We start from the raw sequence: 16,585 nt of genomic DNA, 5'->3' as shown, positions 1-16,585 counted from the left end.
GTGTAAAAAAAAAAAAAAAAGAAGACTCGTGACAATAAATAACAGATTTACTCCCGATTCCCAAGAAATCCTTTCTCATTAATGCGTCGACTAAGAAGGAAAGGATAAGAAGAGGCATTTATTAGAGACGTGTCAAATAGCCAGTGGTTGAAAAGACACGCGTAATATATCATGCCGAAATCACGGGAATATGTCGATAGATGAGTATATGAAAAGGTGAACGGGTGTGGCAGAATAAATTAGAGTTTCTCATACCGCTTTCTTTGCCAAAAGAACGGTATGAGAAGAGGCAAAATATGGGTATAAAATACCGCACACCTATCAGTTATGCGAAATGATGTCCATAATGAATGAGCGAAGACAACCACGTTCTACTTATCCAGAATTAGATGACGTCACCTGAATCACGAGTAAAGTGTGAAGAGTTGTGCGGTAGTAAAGAAACCGTGCGTAAATGATAAAGTCTACACGAAATTGACGCACGTCAGATCCGAAATTAGGGGATTTATTAGCTGTCATCCACTATGTAAACTCCTATATAAGGAGCCGAGCGACCTTGTATTGAAGGAGAGATCTTTTAGAGAGCTTAGACAAGATATTTAAGAGAGAGAAAGATTATTTGCTTCCTAAGTTTTCTCATTACTTTGTATCTAAGTTGAAGATTTTAATAAAAGTTCTTATGATTCTTACGATGATTACTTAGATTGTTCTACAGATTTTACTAAGGGTGTGGTTGTAGGATTTACTGCAACTACAAGTCCGTTGAGTTAAGTGTACCATACATGGTTTACCAAAAATCGATGAATTTAGACACGACAACCAAATCTGATAACCAGTCTCTCAACCATCAGGGGTTAGCCCAGTTGGCCAGGAGCCTGACTCTCAAGTAAGAGGTCAGCGGATCGAATCTCCGCTCACGAGTTTGGAGATCTCATGAAATACTCTCTTATGTAAATCCAGTTTAATTTAAATTGTTAATGTATCTTCTTTCCTATTAAAAAAAAACAGTCTCAAAATGACCTCAAATTTGCCTGGTTGTTTTGTATCCATCCGACTCTAAATGTGTTCCACACGCTCAACATGTATATCTGCTTATTAATCCAACCGCTCATTGTAGTCTAAAATGATCATCACGTAACCAACATCTGTTCTCTTGGTTTTTTAATTAAATGTTTTAGCTTGAAAGACACCACCAACGGGTCCATAGCTCAGTGGTAGAGCATTTGACTGCAGATCAAGAGGTCACCGGTTCGATCCCGGTTGGGCCCTTTTTTCTTTTTTTTTTTTTTTTTTTGTGTGTGTGTGTGTTTCTATTGACATGCATGCATTAATGTAGTATACCTCTTTGCATTCCAGTATTTCATCAAAGCTACAAAGTTGGGCATTCTTGTCTAGCACTAAAACCTTCTTGATGTGCACTTGTAGATCATTTCTCAGTAAGCATTTTCAAAATAAAAATAACAAAATTAGGTTCTAATTGCTCTTTCCCTACGACTAAGAATTTATAACCAAAAGATTTACTAGACAGTCAATAAAATCCGATAGCATATGCTCCTTGTTGGTTCTTCATAAACAAAACGGGATTCTCAGATTGGTTATGTCATTCTTCCGCTCATTAGCTTCAGCCAACTCCTTCAAACTGGACCATGATTTCCTCCTCCTTTTATTCGAAGATATTGAAACTTTTTCTGCATCTGTGGTTGGGGAGTTGCTTTCATTTGCGACCTGTTTATTATGAGACTTGGTTCTCTTTCTTCGTTTAGAATCTAGCAATAGCATTGGCACTTTATTCAGTGGAGTTACAGGGGTTTTTTCACTTGCAACAGCTTTACCAGTTACTGAATTCATCTCAGGGACTGTTGCTTCTGACATTTCAATGGGGATATATTCTGAAGGTACTAGCTGTTCTGCAATCTTGCCTCTCTCATTATTGCTTTCTACAGCTATTTCAGAACATGAACAAATCTGAGCGGCGACATCTTCTTTAAACCCTGCCACATTTTCTGGACAAACTATTGCCTCCACATGCATATCTAACTTACCTTCATCAGCTTTAGTTTTTACCAAATTTAATCGTTTCTCATCAGATTTAACTTGTTTCGGTTTTGGAGGTAATATCTCTTTCATATGACTCTTCCAGGTCCCTCTTTTCAGGTTTCTATGTGAACAAAAGTTGCATGTATAAACAACATTGTTTTGTGGCAGAACACTTGAGGTTTTGCGCCGTTTCTTCTTCTTTGATCCAGTCTTTTCGATTCTAACAGTGCAGTTAGAACCCGGTTGAAGAATCGATTCACATCTGTAGAACAACCAATTAAAAATCGAATATGATTATAATATATCATCGAGTATCTTTTACTAATATACATGGAAGCCTAACAAGATTATTTTTTATGCAGAACAACACAATCACATGCATGGTGCAAAGGCCACAAGAACAGCCCCCTATCTCACATGAAATCAAATTTGTAATGAATTACATTTAAAGCAGAAATACAAGAAATCAAATTTGTGATGAATCTTAGTTCAAGATGAGCAGCCTCTGGACAACTGTTAAATCTTGCTACATCTTGGGTATTCTTCAGCAACAATGTAACCAAAAGCAATGGATGACAAATGTGAAACGTATTTCAGATGAAACAACAAGCACAGGATGAGAGTGCCTTGGAGCACCATTCTTCTTAAATAGAAACAAAGTCGGCAGATTTCAACCTTAAACTACATCCGTGCTGAACAAACTAAGCACATGGCAAGCTGAATCATTGAATCAAACAGGCAAAACAGTGCAAGTGCAAGCAGCTTTATCATCACAACTACTCTATCAGATGTGTTGTTTCGCTACTCCTCAAAAAAATGGAATCCAATTATTGAATCCACAGACACTATTTGCTGCATACAAGTTCTAAGAAGAAAGGTTTACATATCACTTCTTGGCAAAATCTTTGTCATTTTGCAAGTTTTCAGCATAGCCGTGATAACGAAAATGGCCTGGAGATGGATCACTAAAATGCAAGAATAATGGGCTCAAGTTTTGAAAGCAGGGTATTATAAAGATGGAGATTCCATCAAGCATCCAATTTCAATCACCAGGGTCTTTGTAAGCAGCATCATTTTCAGTTGGCAAACTCTAATAGGCCACCAAGCCAACGTTTTGTATGACAACTGGATTCCTAGTACATCAGCTCCACTTCAACAACATGAAGCCAGTTACAGTCAATATCAAGAGGTTCAAGAATCGATTCATCACACATCTAAAATGACATCGCTCACGCTACTATTCAAACACATATTCCTACTCAAGGTCAAGATACGTAAAGATTGGTTATTACTGTTAACTCTACTTATAACATCATCTACGATAACAACACAGCCAGAAATTTTGGCAACAACTCCTCCTGGATGAAGCTGTTGAGCATCCATCTCCACCCCAATAAAAAGAGTGCAAGAGCAGAAGCTTTAGGCCTTTTAATTCCTATCCAGTGGTGATTAAAATATGCAAACTTGTGTTTTGAAATAGTCAACAAACAGCTTATGCCGACTATAAATACTAAGAAGGAAGGATCTTATCATTGGCTAATCCAAACAGTAGTGTAGGACTGTCAGTACTTTCTTTAGTCTGTTAGTATATGATCCTCTAGCTATGTAAATAGGTGTTGCAATGAACCCAACTGGCTAAACCGGCAAGAATGTTCAAAGTGCAAACAGAATTAAATCGCCTATGGTGGTACAACCCACCTAAGCTTTTGTACATTAGTTTACAATCGTACTCGAGCTCTACGTACATCTATTTGGAACCAATGTAACACATTGAAAGACAAATCTCATAACCTAAAACTAAAACATACACATTCAACATCTCAAAACCTTAGAAACTATAATCAAACAAATTTTCTTAGAGTCATTTTATCAAACACTTGATGTACACCTACATAAGGAAACTAAAATACAAGAAAAAATTAGGTTAAAGGACATACCTTTGGCAAAGAAACAAGGAAGGATCAACAGGAGTACCCAAAGATTCACAAGAAGAGGCTAATCTTTTTCCAAACAAAGCACCTAATGAAGGAATTGAAACATCAGCAGCCCATAATCCCAATTTCTCCAAATGTTTGGTTTTCAATATTGACCTCCTATCACTATTACTAATACCATTTGAAGAACTCCCACCAATTTTATTCTTCTGATTGCTTCCATGAATTTGTTGTCTAAGTGTTAAACCACCACCTTGATTGCTGCTGCTTCCATTAACAAACCCTCCTCCTTTCTTGTTTCCACTCTTACCCATCTTTCCAAAACCACAAAAAGAATCACCGAACCTCAACAGACATATATGTAGCTCTTTGAGGTGTAAGTGAAGTGTACGAAAAATAGGCAAGTATGTTGAACGAATCAAGGAAAAAAAAAATTATGTCAGAAGTGGGATTTGAACACACGCCCTCGTTAGAGGACCAGAACTTGAGTCTGGCGCCTTAGACCACTCGGCCATCCTGACTTTGATGTCTAATTTTTTATCCGACAGTACAAGTTACAACAGTGGCATTCTCTGATTGTGACTTGCATAATTCCCACAAGGCTTACAGACAAGACCATAAAATAATTTACTAATTATAGCCATGTTAAATCTAGTTGTTGAAGTTCTTGATGCAAGTGATGATCTAATGCCAAAAGATGAAAATGGTTCTGCAAGTCCATTGGTAGAAGTTGAGTTCGATCACCAGAGGCAGCAAACACAAACCAAGTATAAAGATATTGGTCCAGCATGGAGTGAACAACTTGACATTAAAAGGCCAAGACAAGAAGAGCGCACCCCTTCATTGTTGGATTAACTTCAACATAGAAGTCACTAACAAGCTGGTTAGGACAAGATTAGGAAATTGATGTAATCCTAAGGGAATTAGAAGTCATCTAGTTCTAAGAAAAGGAAAGACATGTAATAAGGTAATAGGAATAGGAAAAAGAATTCATAGTTCTATATATATATATGATTACCAAAGTTGTGGTTGATCATATGAGCAAGATTAGAACTTGTGTTTAGTTTTGAGAGATTTTCTAAACATCAATAAAGAGAGTTGTCTTTATATAGCTAAGTTTCATCTTGCAGTTGTCATTAATTGGTATCAGAGCTTGTCTACACCGAAACCATGGAAGACGAGAGCACCATCATACGTGCAAAAGGTTTCTCACAAGCACAGTTGAAGCTTAAGGGGGAGAATGTTGGATTAACTTCAACATAGAAGTCACTAACAAGCTGGTTAGGACAAGATTAGGAAATTGATGTAATCCTAAGGGAATTAGAAGTCATCTAGTTCTAAGAAAAGGAAAGACATGTAATAAGGTAATAGGACTAGGAAAAAGAATTCATAGTTCTATATATATATGATCACCAAAGTTGTGGTTGATCATATGAGCAAGATTAGAGCTTATGTTTAGTTTTGAGAGATTTTCCAAACATCAATAAAGAGAGTTGTCTTTATATAAGCTAAATTTCATCTTGCAGTTGCCATTATTCGTATCTCTATATCCTATAGACTAATAGACATCTCAAACAGGTCATATACAGCTCCATCGACGTTTTTTTCCTCATATTTATTATTTTTACTATTTTATCAGGATAATTATAATTATTTTCTAATGGATTTATTTTCCAACAAACAACATTCTTCCATTTTTAGTTTGCTTATCATCCAACCAAACCACAATGAGTTGGCATTTTGTGCTAATAAATCTCTTACAGTTTGCTTATCATTGGATTGAAAGTAACGAATTTATCATTTATCTTGTAATAGAGAGAAGGAATACAGCTATGAGATTAAAACATATATCTATAAATCCACTTATCCAACTAAACAATTTAGGTAAAGATAGAGTTTAAGGCTTAAAAACTAGTGATCCAAGAGCAGTCGTAAGAAAATGGATAAGTATTGATCAAACAAGATAATGCCTATTTTCAGTAAAATTTTAGTTATGAACAAAAACAGCAGCTAAACAAGGACTAATTTTAGATGGCATTTTCATGATATATAAACAGTATATGAGGTTTCAAAACCTCATCCTCATTGTTAATCATTAAAATAATATCTGGGATATTTCAGTAGATTATCAAATTACTGCTTACCAAGATTGTTTTCCCTAGAAGTTTGGTCGAGGGAGAAAAAAAAAAACCTTTCAAGTATTTTTTTAAACAGCAGTAAAATGGCAGGAGGTATGGCAATTCAAGCAGATACAGAGGATTATGGTGGAAAGATTACCATGTTTGTGCTCATGACTTGTCTGGTAGCGGCAACTGGTGGCCTCATCTTTGGTTACGACTTGGGAATTTCAGGAGGGGTAACGTCAATGGATGTGTTTTTAGAGAAATTTTTTCCTTCAGTGTATAAAAAGATGCAAGATGATACCGGTAAAACAAATCAGTATTGCAAATTTGATAGTCAGTTGTTGACAAGCTTCACTTCTTCTCTGTACATTGCGGCTTTGGTTGCTTCATTTGCTGCTTCTATAACAACAAGAATCTTCGGCAGAAAAGTTTCCATGCTTGCAGGAGGGATTATATTTTTAATTGGTTCGGCCCTAAACGGTGCTGCAATGAATGTCACGATGCTCATCCTTGGCCGAATACTACTCGGTATAGGTGTAGGGTACGCCAACCAGTCTGTTCCAGTTTATCTGTCAGAAATGGCACCTGCAAAACTGAGAGGAGCCCTGAATATGGGATTTCAATTAGCTATCACAATTGGAATATTGGCAGCAAATCTGGTGAACTACGGTTCAGCCAAGATCAAGGGTGGATATGGATGGAGAGTTTCATTGGCTCTCGCAGCTGTACCAGCAATCATAATGACTCTTGGTGCCATTTTCCTTCCGGACACTCCAAATTCACTCCTCGAAAGAGGTCATCAAGAGAAGGCTAAAACCATGTTGCAGAAAATCCGAGGAAACCAAGAAGTCGAAGAAGAATTTCAAGACCTTATCGAGGCAAGTGAAGCAGCAAAGAAGATTGAACATCCATGGAGGAACATACTGCAGCCAAGATATAGGCCTCAACTCATCATGTCCATTATGATTCCGTTCTTCCAACAGTTCACTGGTATCAACGTCATCATGTTTTATGCACCAGTCCTCTTTAAAACTATAGGCTTCGGTGATGATGCCGCCCTTATGTCTGCTGTTATCACTGGACTCGTCAATATGTTTGCTACTTTTGTTTCTATTGGCACAGTGGACAGAGTTGGTCGAAGAATGTTATTCCTCGAAGGTGGAATTCAGATGCTCATCTGTCAGGTAAAAAATACACAAAATTTTTAAAACACCAGTAAATAAATTCCATGTCTTATTTTTTTTTTCTTCTTACAGGTGTTTATAAAAATATAATACTAATTTTTTATTGTATGCATGAATGCCTATGCAGATCTTAGTAGGAGTCATACTCGGCATGAAATTTGGTGTTGAAGGTGTTGGATCCATGTCCAAGTCGAGCTCATATCTAGTATTGTTCTTGATTTGTGCTTATGTTGCGGCGTTTGCATGGTCATGGGGACCCTTGGGTTGGTTGGTTCCAAGTGAAATCTTCCCTCTAGAGATTAGATCAGCAGGGCAAGCCATCAACGTATCAGTCAACATGTTCTTTACCTTTATCATTGCTCAAGCATTCCTTACAATGCTTTGTCACATGAAGTTTGGTCTATTCTTCTTCTTTGGCGGCTTCGTCTTGATAATGACTCTCTTCATTTTCTTCTTCTTACCTGAGACAAAGAATGTACCAATTGAAGAAATGAACAATATATGGAAAAAACATTGGTTCTGGGGTAAATATATCCCCGATGATGCTATCATTGGTGTCCACCACACATCCGAGAAGGTTTCTGATCACTGATCATAGTATTGCATTGTCCACCTATGCGCTTTTAGTTTTCTTCAACTGTTTTCGTTCCAGGTTTTCAAGTTTAGATCTGGTTATAACAGTTGGTGCATGCAAGTAGTTAACGGCACGGTAAACGTTGAAAGTTGAATACACAAGAAAGAAGTGCGCTCGAAAGAAATATAAAAGATTTTGAGTTTCCTGGACTGCTAGGAATCGACTATCTATGTCAAATCACACGAGATGTACTAGCTAACTGTTGTTTTGTATATTTTCTTCTCATAAATTTAGATAATCGTCTGAAACAAACTTAATTGTTGCCAAAGATTGTACCTATTTAATACAAAGAGCAACTGCTTTTCCTTCAAATGAATCCAATCTTAATTGTTGACTCGTGGATTATAGTTCCAAATCCCTATGAATCTAACCAAAACATAATACCTTTATATATTAATAAAAAGCTCATGATCCCAACTTTTGCCATTTATCAATAATAATAACTTTTATCATAAAAATTTTTTTATTTCATTTTCTAATCCAAATTTTATGCATCTCTCCTGTGTTTTAATTTGTTTTTGCATTTTTTAATAAAATGATCGGTTATTATCTTGTTTATAAATATATACCATAACAAAACCCAGTGAGTATTAATATATGGACTATGGAGGTTCTACTTTAATGTTCAAGGGATTATGTCGGTTCAATTGCAATTGTATGTTGGGTTTCTAGACAGATATACAGCACCTAGTTAGTAATTCTCCGGATCATTCCCGAATGATTCGGAACGTATTGCTTGTTCTTGGGAGATTCTCTGATATCCCAGAGAAGTAAGAAAGAGACTGTTGTATCTCGTTCAAGTGCTGAAACAGAATATGGAGCTCTTGCTCATACTATTTTTGAAAATCATATGGCTTTGATGGTTACTTGGTGACATGTGAGTTGTCCTTTCCACACCTACACCTCTATTTTGTGATAGCAAAGTTGCGATTCAGATTTCTCATAATGACGTATTTCATGAAAGAACTAAGCATATAGAGATTGTTTGTCATTTTACAAGGCATCATTTTGAGCCTGGAACAATTAGTCTTCCTCACATCAGCTCAGAATTTCAATTGGCAGATTTATTCACCAAGTCTCATCCTGCTCCTCGGCTACAGTTCCTACTATCCAGACTCAAGATGAGTTCAGCACCATCTTGAATCTGAGGGGGGTGTTACGATGTTATTTGTGTCTCCTCTCCAAATACTATAGTATCTTCCCCTTAACTGCATATATCGTGTGAAGTTGTCATCGTATAATATTGTGCCTCTTGTATATTTTTCTTTCCATATATTTGTCTATGTAATCTTTGTATATATAGTGGCTTCTGCCCATCCCATGTTTTATCACCAAGCACAGATCATAACACGCTATTATTCTTATTTGACATATTTTAAATCAGTGCAAAACATTCGGCCACAACGGTATATAGATTTTTGTTTAAGTTGCAAATTTTCATCACAAGAAAATGTTACGTGATAGGAACAACTTTTTGAGTTATGTTGTAGATTTCAAAACACGACTCTAGGTTTGGGTCACTTGGTAACCATGAATATTTTGAGTCATATTTTGATCCAGGTCACAAGACATATTATTGAATCAAAGTACAAATTTTGAGCAACTATGAAAAGTCATTACAGTCTTCTTGGATGATAATCGAGGGTTTCTAAGCGAACATCAAATAGTTAGTATAGTTGTGCACAGTGGCCGAGCCAAGGGCACACCTAGGTTTATACATACAGTGTACAAGATTCAGTGCGTTTTGTGTGACGAATTTAAAATGTATGCTTGAAATTCTCTATATAAAAACAGAGTTTTTTCGAGCGACGTAGTTAATCGGGGCTTCTGGTTAATTCTGGGCCCACCATAATTTATTTTTAGGTAATTTTATAAAATTTTGGAAAAAATAATCTAAGAAAATATCTTTTACCCCATAATATTAGAAAAAACAACAAAATCTTATAAATTACCAAATATATATTCAAATAAAAATATTAAGAAATCAAAATTAAGTTCCATCAATAAAACACACAACCAGATAATTAAAATGAAATAATGTTTATGCTATTCATCGCGATTGAACTATGAAGATTAAAATGTGCATCGTAATACTAATCTAAGTATTAAATCGTCCATTAAAAAAAATGTCCAACGTCTAATTACACTTCTTAAAATTAAACCGACCCTCATTACAGTTTCAAGATGCTAATAATTAAACTAATTTTAATTACAATTAAGATTGAGATAAAAATAAAAGAGTTTTTCATCAGATTTAGATGATTAGTACCTATTGATGATCGAATAGTACTTCTTTTTCCTCCGGAAATACTGATAAATCCTATCAAATGATCAAAATACAAAATCATTAAAAGAAACAAAATCAATTTTAAGAAAATATCACGCTATATCTAATGCGGTTTCACGTAAACACTCTAAATACTTGGACAAGTGTATTTCACATGGCCATGGATTGAGTGTTTTGGCTTTCTCTACTCTAGGAGAGTTGGGTGAGGATACTTTGTGTTTTTTCAAGCGCCTGAAGAATTGTTTAGTTAGTAACGAAGGGTTTTGGTAGCTTTATTTTTCATAGATTAGGCGTTGCTATTCAAAAAGGTGTTGGAGCCCAGCTTGTTGCTAGGTTACCAACCAAAAGCTTTGTATAATGATTAATTTATAAAAAGTTTGTGAATAATATTTTAAGAAGAAGAAAAAAAAAGAAAATCGTGATGAGAACCAAAATAAAGAAATTCAATTTTGTTTCAGTGCGGTTTTTCATAGTAAGATTATTCACTACAATAAAAATAAAAAGTAGTAAATAAAATAAATTTTATTCTTAGACATGGAATAATTGCTTAATATTTTTTGGCCAAAAATGGTCCCACAAATAAATGAAATTTATAAAAATCGGGTAAATAAAAAACTTTCGGTGAACAGTAAAACTTTAATTTGAACCAAAAATAAAACAATTTCTTAAAATGAATCGATAGAGTAACAAAATTTATATATTTTGAAATATTTCTTGGTAATTGATTTCAAAAAATTTAACACGCGAACAAAGATTTAGGGAAAAATCTTTACAATGTTTTCTTAGTGAATATAAAACATAAATTCCCAAAATTAGTAATCTCTTCATGTATAAAAACGCTTGAGCAAAAGCCAAGCCTCATTCTTTTGGTGTGGCTTTTTCTTTTTTTTTTGTTAATGGATGTTTAAGATTGACTATTAGTCTGATATGTGGTCGCCATTTTTTTTTTGATGCAAATGTGGTTGCCATTTATTTTGCAGGATATGATGGAAGTGTGTGCCAACGACTGGCGATGCTTTTCCCCTTTTAAAACTGGTCGGGTGATTTTTATTTTCTTGCTTCTAATTGTTTGTTCAAGTAATATAATTATGAGTTTATTCTGTGACAAAAAACGACAATAGTTTCTTTGTTCCGTAGTTTTTTCTTTTGTTTCTGTAGGGTTGATTGATGAATATGAGAGATTTGTGTCTCTTTAATCGGTGGTTATTCTCATTGAATCGGGTAAGTAATTTAGTTTATCTTTTTGAGAATTTTCATATAAGATGCGATATAATAGTGGTTATTTACTTTTTGAGCCCTGATTTTTTCGATTAGAATGGTAGAGAAGCTTCGATTGTTGCAGAGATAGTAGAAGCAGAAGAAATTCATCTCAGCAAGTGTAAAGTGTAATCATTCCCTTGCTGTGACAGTAAGAGAACTGTTGCTTTTACCATGTATGTTATAAACTTGAGGAGTTTCTTTCTCTAAAACGCGTAAATATGATTATTGACTTTTGTGGAAGATGCGATATACTTTTTAGGTTTGTTTTAAGATTGTGTTTATTTGATATTAACTCCAGCAAGTAGGACACATGATACGGTGGGGGTATTTTCAAACTATAAAGTCTTAACAGACCGAGCAAGTAAACTTTTTACGGTTTGGTTTGAACTGGAACGAAATGGATTACAACATATATAGTGCTAACATGTAGATTTAAATCGAATGGTGTTTCTCTTTTACAAAGAAACTGTCAAATAATCAAAAATGCGAAATCTTAGCGCGAAGGCGTCGAATATTTGAAACAAAATAGTATTGAATCGAACAAGCTAACAGAAAAACGAATAAGCTTTTTTTTCTTTTTTTCAAGCAACAACAATATATTGGATGGATTTTTACAGTCTTTCCATAGAAAAATAAATAAGAAAATAAACTATTCCCAGACCCTTAGAATATGTTGCATATTTTCTATACAAAACTGTTGCAGTAACTATCATGACTATCCAAATATGGCGTAGCCATACAAAATTATAAAAATTACATACCTTTATTTTTCGGTGTTCAATTTGTATCTATTAGACATATTAGTATATTAGTATCCCAAAAATATAAGCACTATTCTTTTGGTAGGGATCGAGGCTTTTCATTTCTGAAAATTCTAAATATGGAGTATTTTCCCTGTATTAATTTCATAGTAAAAGTAAAAGATATTTTTCTAAAAGATATTTTAGATATTAGTTGATATTGTTTCCATATTTCCGGAGCTTCCAGGTTTGATGACTCTCTATATAAAGCCCTGGAATAAAAGCTTTTCTTACGGGTTTTGATATTTTTTTTTTATTTTGTTTTCTTCTGTTTCTTTAAGATTTAAGTTTTTTTATTTGATTTATTTTGGGTTTTTTTTTGTTATGCGTGTACTGTATAATCAATTGGCTCAAATGGAGACAATGGGAGCTTGAGTACTAAGACAAGGTAAAACGGGAGCATAATATAAGTTCTTTTTGAAGCTTCATGGTATTAATTCTGAACTCATCGCTCATCGTATATATCTCATTTATGGTTTTCGTTTTAATGGTGAAATCAAGCTTTTTAGGGTTTTTCTTTCAGTTTTGTTTTGCAAGTATTCGTGACCTCCGATTTTTCTTTCAGTTTTGTTTTGCAGACATCAGGTAACAAAAAAAAATTCTTTTTTTTTCTTTTCCGTTTTTTTTAGGTTTTTTCTAGAGTTTTTTTTGTTTTTTTGTTTGTTTGTTTTTTTTTTTCTTTTTTTTTCTCTCTAATTCGAGGTTTTTCTAACTGATTTCCTTTAATAACTCTTAATAATTTGCAGGTGTTCTCAGCTAACTGATTTGCGCTCATGCTTTACAGGTATTCTTAAGGATCAAATATTTAGGATTGTATGGAATCGGGTTAGCGATAGTGAGATCATTTTTCCGTTGGCATTTTTAAGGTTTTTCTTTGATTTTATTAGCCGGGTTTTACACGTCTAAGTAATGGATGTGTTTTTGTTTTCAAGGTCTCAAGATCGTTGATTTGATTGAACAACATGAATAAGAGTTTAAATTACTTCTATTGTTCGTTGGGATTTCTGGTTTGCATGCCCCTTAGTATTGTTGTAGCAATCAGCTGATGAGCATATAGGTTTGCCTTTATACATATGTTTTTGATTCTCTACACATATACAAACATAGATAGAAAGAGAGTTCATGAAATAAGACGGATATAGAATTGAACGCAGTATTACTTTTAGTTTTTGAAGTTATGAACTTTATTATGTCATTAAGTGTTAATCACGATCCCTCATATAGTTCAGACTGCAGAAGATGTGTGAATATGTAACTGTATCTTCTATTGGAGCTCCTGATGAAATTTTTATTCATGTTCAAATTACGTTTGATAGGTTTGATCTGTTATGCGCGTAGACATGGATTATGTGAATAGTATCGAGGTAGTGCGATGACAAAGATGAGGCCATGAGCGAGCTGGGTAAAGAAGCAAATTCACCACCTCAGCAAATTAATGGGGACTTGGAGGAGCATAGTGGTACATGTTAGTGTCAGTTTACATGGTGTCATATGCTAGTTGTGCTAGGAAAATTTTAGTTTTTTGAAGTAAATATTTATATCTCTGACTTAAAATCATACCCTGAGTTGTTATAGAGTTTCACCGCAGCAAAAAAAAGGTATGGCAGTGAAGGTGGACTTGGATTTTAATGGTGCTTACCAGTGCCTTTTATAAATGGTGTATAGGGTGTAATTATATTATATGCATGTTGAAAGACCGTTCACAGCTTCTACTAGTAAAATGGAAGTTGATATACCACACACAAGGATGTTAAGTCAGAGAGACCATCCACGTTTTGCACAGATATTATATGTGTGCCGCTGTGTCCTGTTTGCAGGATCTAAATATCAATGTGTGATGCTACGAACCAGACAGTACATGTTAAAATACTACTTTAACTTGATGTATTTGGATGTTCCTAGAGCCCCAATATACTCAAATACTACCTTTAAAATGATTGTAAAGTGTCCGAAAAGTCCACTGAAAATTGAGGTTGTTTCAAATGTTATCATCTTTACTTGCATATAAATGACTCATTTTAATTTTGCCAAATAATTATCCTTGTGGCATGTGAATGAACACAAGAGTTTTGAAGTGAGTCATAGTTGGAACACGTCACCATTCATTTGTGTTCAAAATTTACTCATATATAAATGACTCAACTTAGTTTTGCCAAATAATTATCTTAGTGGCAATGGGCATGTAATTAAATGAAAGCAAGTGGAAGTTGGCATTTTCTCAAAATACCGGGTCTTTTTTTTTTTTTTTTTTGGTATTCTCAAAATTTAAAGTGGGACTACAATGTATTGGTAAGGTGACGAGTTCTTTGTCCTATGAGAAAATTAAGACTTACCGCGTATCACCCCTGTTGAGATAGCCAGCTACCAGTTACAAGTACTTAAAAACTCCCGTTCAGTGGAAATTTTCGGGGGAATATCGAGCAGTATCACGGGGTCTCCATGGTTGCGTAGCCTGCCTCTTTGAGTGGTCTCCATGGAAGTGGACGTGGGGTTAGTAATGATATTGGCTTGTTGGATTTAGACCAATGGATGGTCCAAGAAGCGTCGTTAGTGGTAGAGGAGGATCTCCTCCAGGTAAACTATTTTCTTTCTTATAAATTTTGTTGTTTTATGAATTTCAGATTTCCGATCTTTATGCCAATACATCGTATTTATTTATGCCAATACATCGTACTTATATTTGCAGTATCTAAACAACTGCAACCCAATTATTTAGGGAAGATGACAGATATCCCGCGGGTTGAATCCGCGAGATCTCCCGGCAGAGAGAGTGAATAGGGTTAGGGAGTGGTTCGGCGGTTTTGTAGGGTGGGACCCACCCATTTATTTCACATCGGGACAACCTGCGGGAATGGGCCCGTGGGATGTCTATCATTTTCGATTATTTAGTGTACCCAATTACTTAGGTTGTAACGGGTGCACAAAGAAATGCTGGAAAATACGGATTCGATGTCGTTCAAAGGGTGTCAGGTGTATCGGTACTCAAGTAGTCCAACAACACTGTTTTCCACATTCATACTAGAACATGTCCAAATGAGCTAATCAAAAATTAATTCTGAAAACATTTAGTTTCAGATTGTGTTATTTAATTGTCTTAGGAATATCTTCAAGGTAGGCAAGCTTAATTACCCAGAAGCCCGTTAGGTGATCGCCAAAACAAGAATTTGAATAGGGGTGAGTATTTGGCCCATAATCCGCGGGTTTAACCGGGACCAACCGTTCATTTGCGGATGGATGTCCAGACTGTTTGTTAATGGGTTGGATGCGGATGAAATTTTTGAAATCCAACAGATAACGGATCGGGTCCGGATGCAATGTTGAAAATCTGTTGGACATCCATATCCGTTAGATTAAGGGCATTTATATAGTTCTAGAAAATAGTATGGATCATTTAGGAATTTTTAAGATGTTTGTTTTGGGTGCTGTACATGGCATTTTTATATTTGTATACATATATAGGATATGTAGGTTTTATAAGGAGTCATTTGTGTTAGCTTTATTTTCTTTACTATAAATTTTAACTAAAACAAATCTATTGGATTATCCGCATCCAATCCGTCCATCCATTGGATGTAAATCCGTTGGATATGGATTGGATGCGGATGCCAAATTTGAAATCCGCAGTGCACTGAATTGGATGCGGATGAGGCGAAAACCGGTCCATACCGGCCCATGCTCACCCCTAAATTTGAAGACGGTGGAGTGTAGACCCATTTACTTATCTGCTAAATAAGGGTCTGCATTACACAAATAGAAGATCATATTCCATGATTGAGGACCTATACACCAGGGGACGCATTATGTGCGGGGAGGAAAATTTGATCTTTCTTGTGTCTGCCTTCTTTTGTTGCTAAAGTCGATTAGATTTTCTCAAAAAAAAAAGTACTTATTAAGAACTAAGTTTTAAAAAAAGGGGTACAATGTTATCTATTTTATTTTATTTTTGATTCAATTAAGAATTTTATTTATTTCAGTGATATATTACATCAATATCTTGATCAACCCAATTTTGTATGTCTTGAGGAAGATCACCCTGAAATTCAAAATTGGGTTGTAATGTTCTAACTCTCTTAGCAAGTTTATCAGCAACTCTATTAACCTCTATTTTAAAACCTCTCTCTTAACTGATACACACTTCCGTTCACTAATTTTACTTAATAAAAACTGAATATCTAAAATTAAATTTTGGTTCATCCAATGAACATAATGTTATAAAAATGGTACAATAGAATTTGGGTAGTTATTTTCTTGCACCCTAAATATTAGTTCGACTATTTGTGATCACTTCCTATCTCTATTAGAGCAAGGGTTATGGGGCTAAGAGTA

The 16,585-nt window shown here is 35.0% G+C and overlaps 2 protein-coding genes and 2 non-coding genes across 4 annotated transcripts; 2 read left to right on the top strand and 2 right to left on the bottom strand.

The window, feature by feature from the left end:
- Window positions 1-1,197: 1,197 nt before the first annotated feature.
- Window positions 1,198-1,269, top strand: TRNAC-GCA. The gene has a single exon. It is a non-coding gene; the product is annotated as a tRNA-Cys (tRNA).
- A 232-nt stretch (window positions 1,270-1,501) lies between these two features.
- Window positions 1,502-4,286, bottom strand: LOC113304608. The gene is made up of 2 exons (XM_026553752.1): window positions 3,975-4,286; window positions 1,502-2,299 (listed from the first exon to the last, which is right to left on the bottom strand). The coding sequence occupies exons 1-2, from the start codon at window positions 4,283-4,285 to the stop codon at window positions 1,567-1,569; spliced, it is 1,044 nt and encodes a 347-aa protein (XP_026409537.1). The 5' UTR covers window position 4,286; the 3' UTR covers window positions 1,502-1,566.
- A 122-nt stretch (window positions 4,287-4,408) lies between these two features.
- TRNAL-CAA lies at window positions 4,409-4,492 on the bottom strand. Its single transcript has one exon. It is a non-coding gene; the product is annotated as a tRNA-Leu (tRNA).
- Window positions 4,493-6,192: 1,700 nt separating this feature from the next.
- Window positions 6,193-7,870, top strand: LOC113304929 (sugar transport protein MST6-like). The gene is made up of 2 exons (XM_026554049.1): window positions 6,193-7,278; window positions 7,406-7,870. Exons 1-2 carry the CDS (start codon window positions 6,193-6,195, stop codon window positions 7,868-7,870), a joined length of 1,551 nt encoding a protein of 516 aa, XP_026409834.1.
- Window positions 7,871-16,585: the final 8,715 nt, after the last annotated feature.

This window comes from Papaver somniferum, chromosome 8 (genome assembly GCF_003573695.1).
Source record: "Papaver somniferum cultivar HN1 chromosome 8, ASM357369v1, whole genome shotgun sequence".
NCBI lineage: Eukaryota > Viridiplantae > Streptophyta > Magnoliopsida > Ranunculales > Papaveraceae > Papaver > Papaver somniferum.
Note: the sequence above shows the minus strand (reverse complement) of the source record. Positions and strands in the feature narration are given on the sequence as shown.

What these genes read in the sequence shown, in the direction of transcription:
- LOC113304929 (XM_026554049.1), top strand. Translation starts at nt 6,193, where the DNA reads ATGGCAGGAGGTATGGCAATTCAAGCAGATACAGAGGATTATGGTGGA. An exon ending in TTCAGATGCTCATCTGTCAG is followed by an intron (nt 7,279 to 7,405) that starts GTAAAAAATACA and finishes ATGCCTATGCAG; the next exon opens with ATCTTAGTAGGAGTCATACT.
- LOC113304608 (XM_026553752.1), bottom strand. Translation starts at nt 4,285, where the DNA reads ATGGGTAAGAGTGGAAACAAGAAAGGAGGAGGGTTTGTTAATGGAAGC. An exon ending in TCCTTGTTTCTTTGCCAAAG is followed by an intron (nt 2,300 to 3,974) that starts GTATGTCCTTTA and finishes GTTGTTCTACAG; the next exon opens with ATGTGAATCGATTCTTCAAC.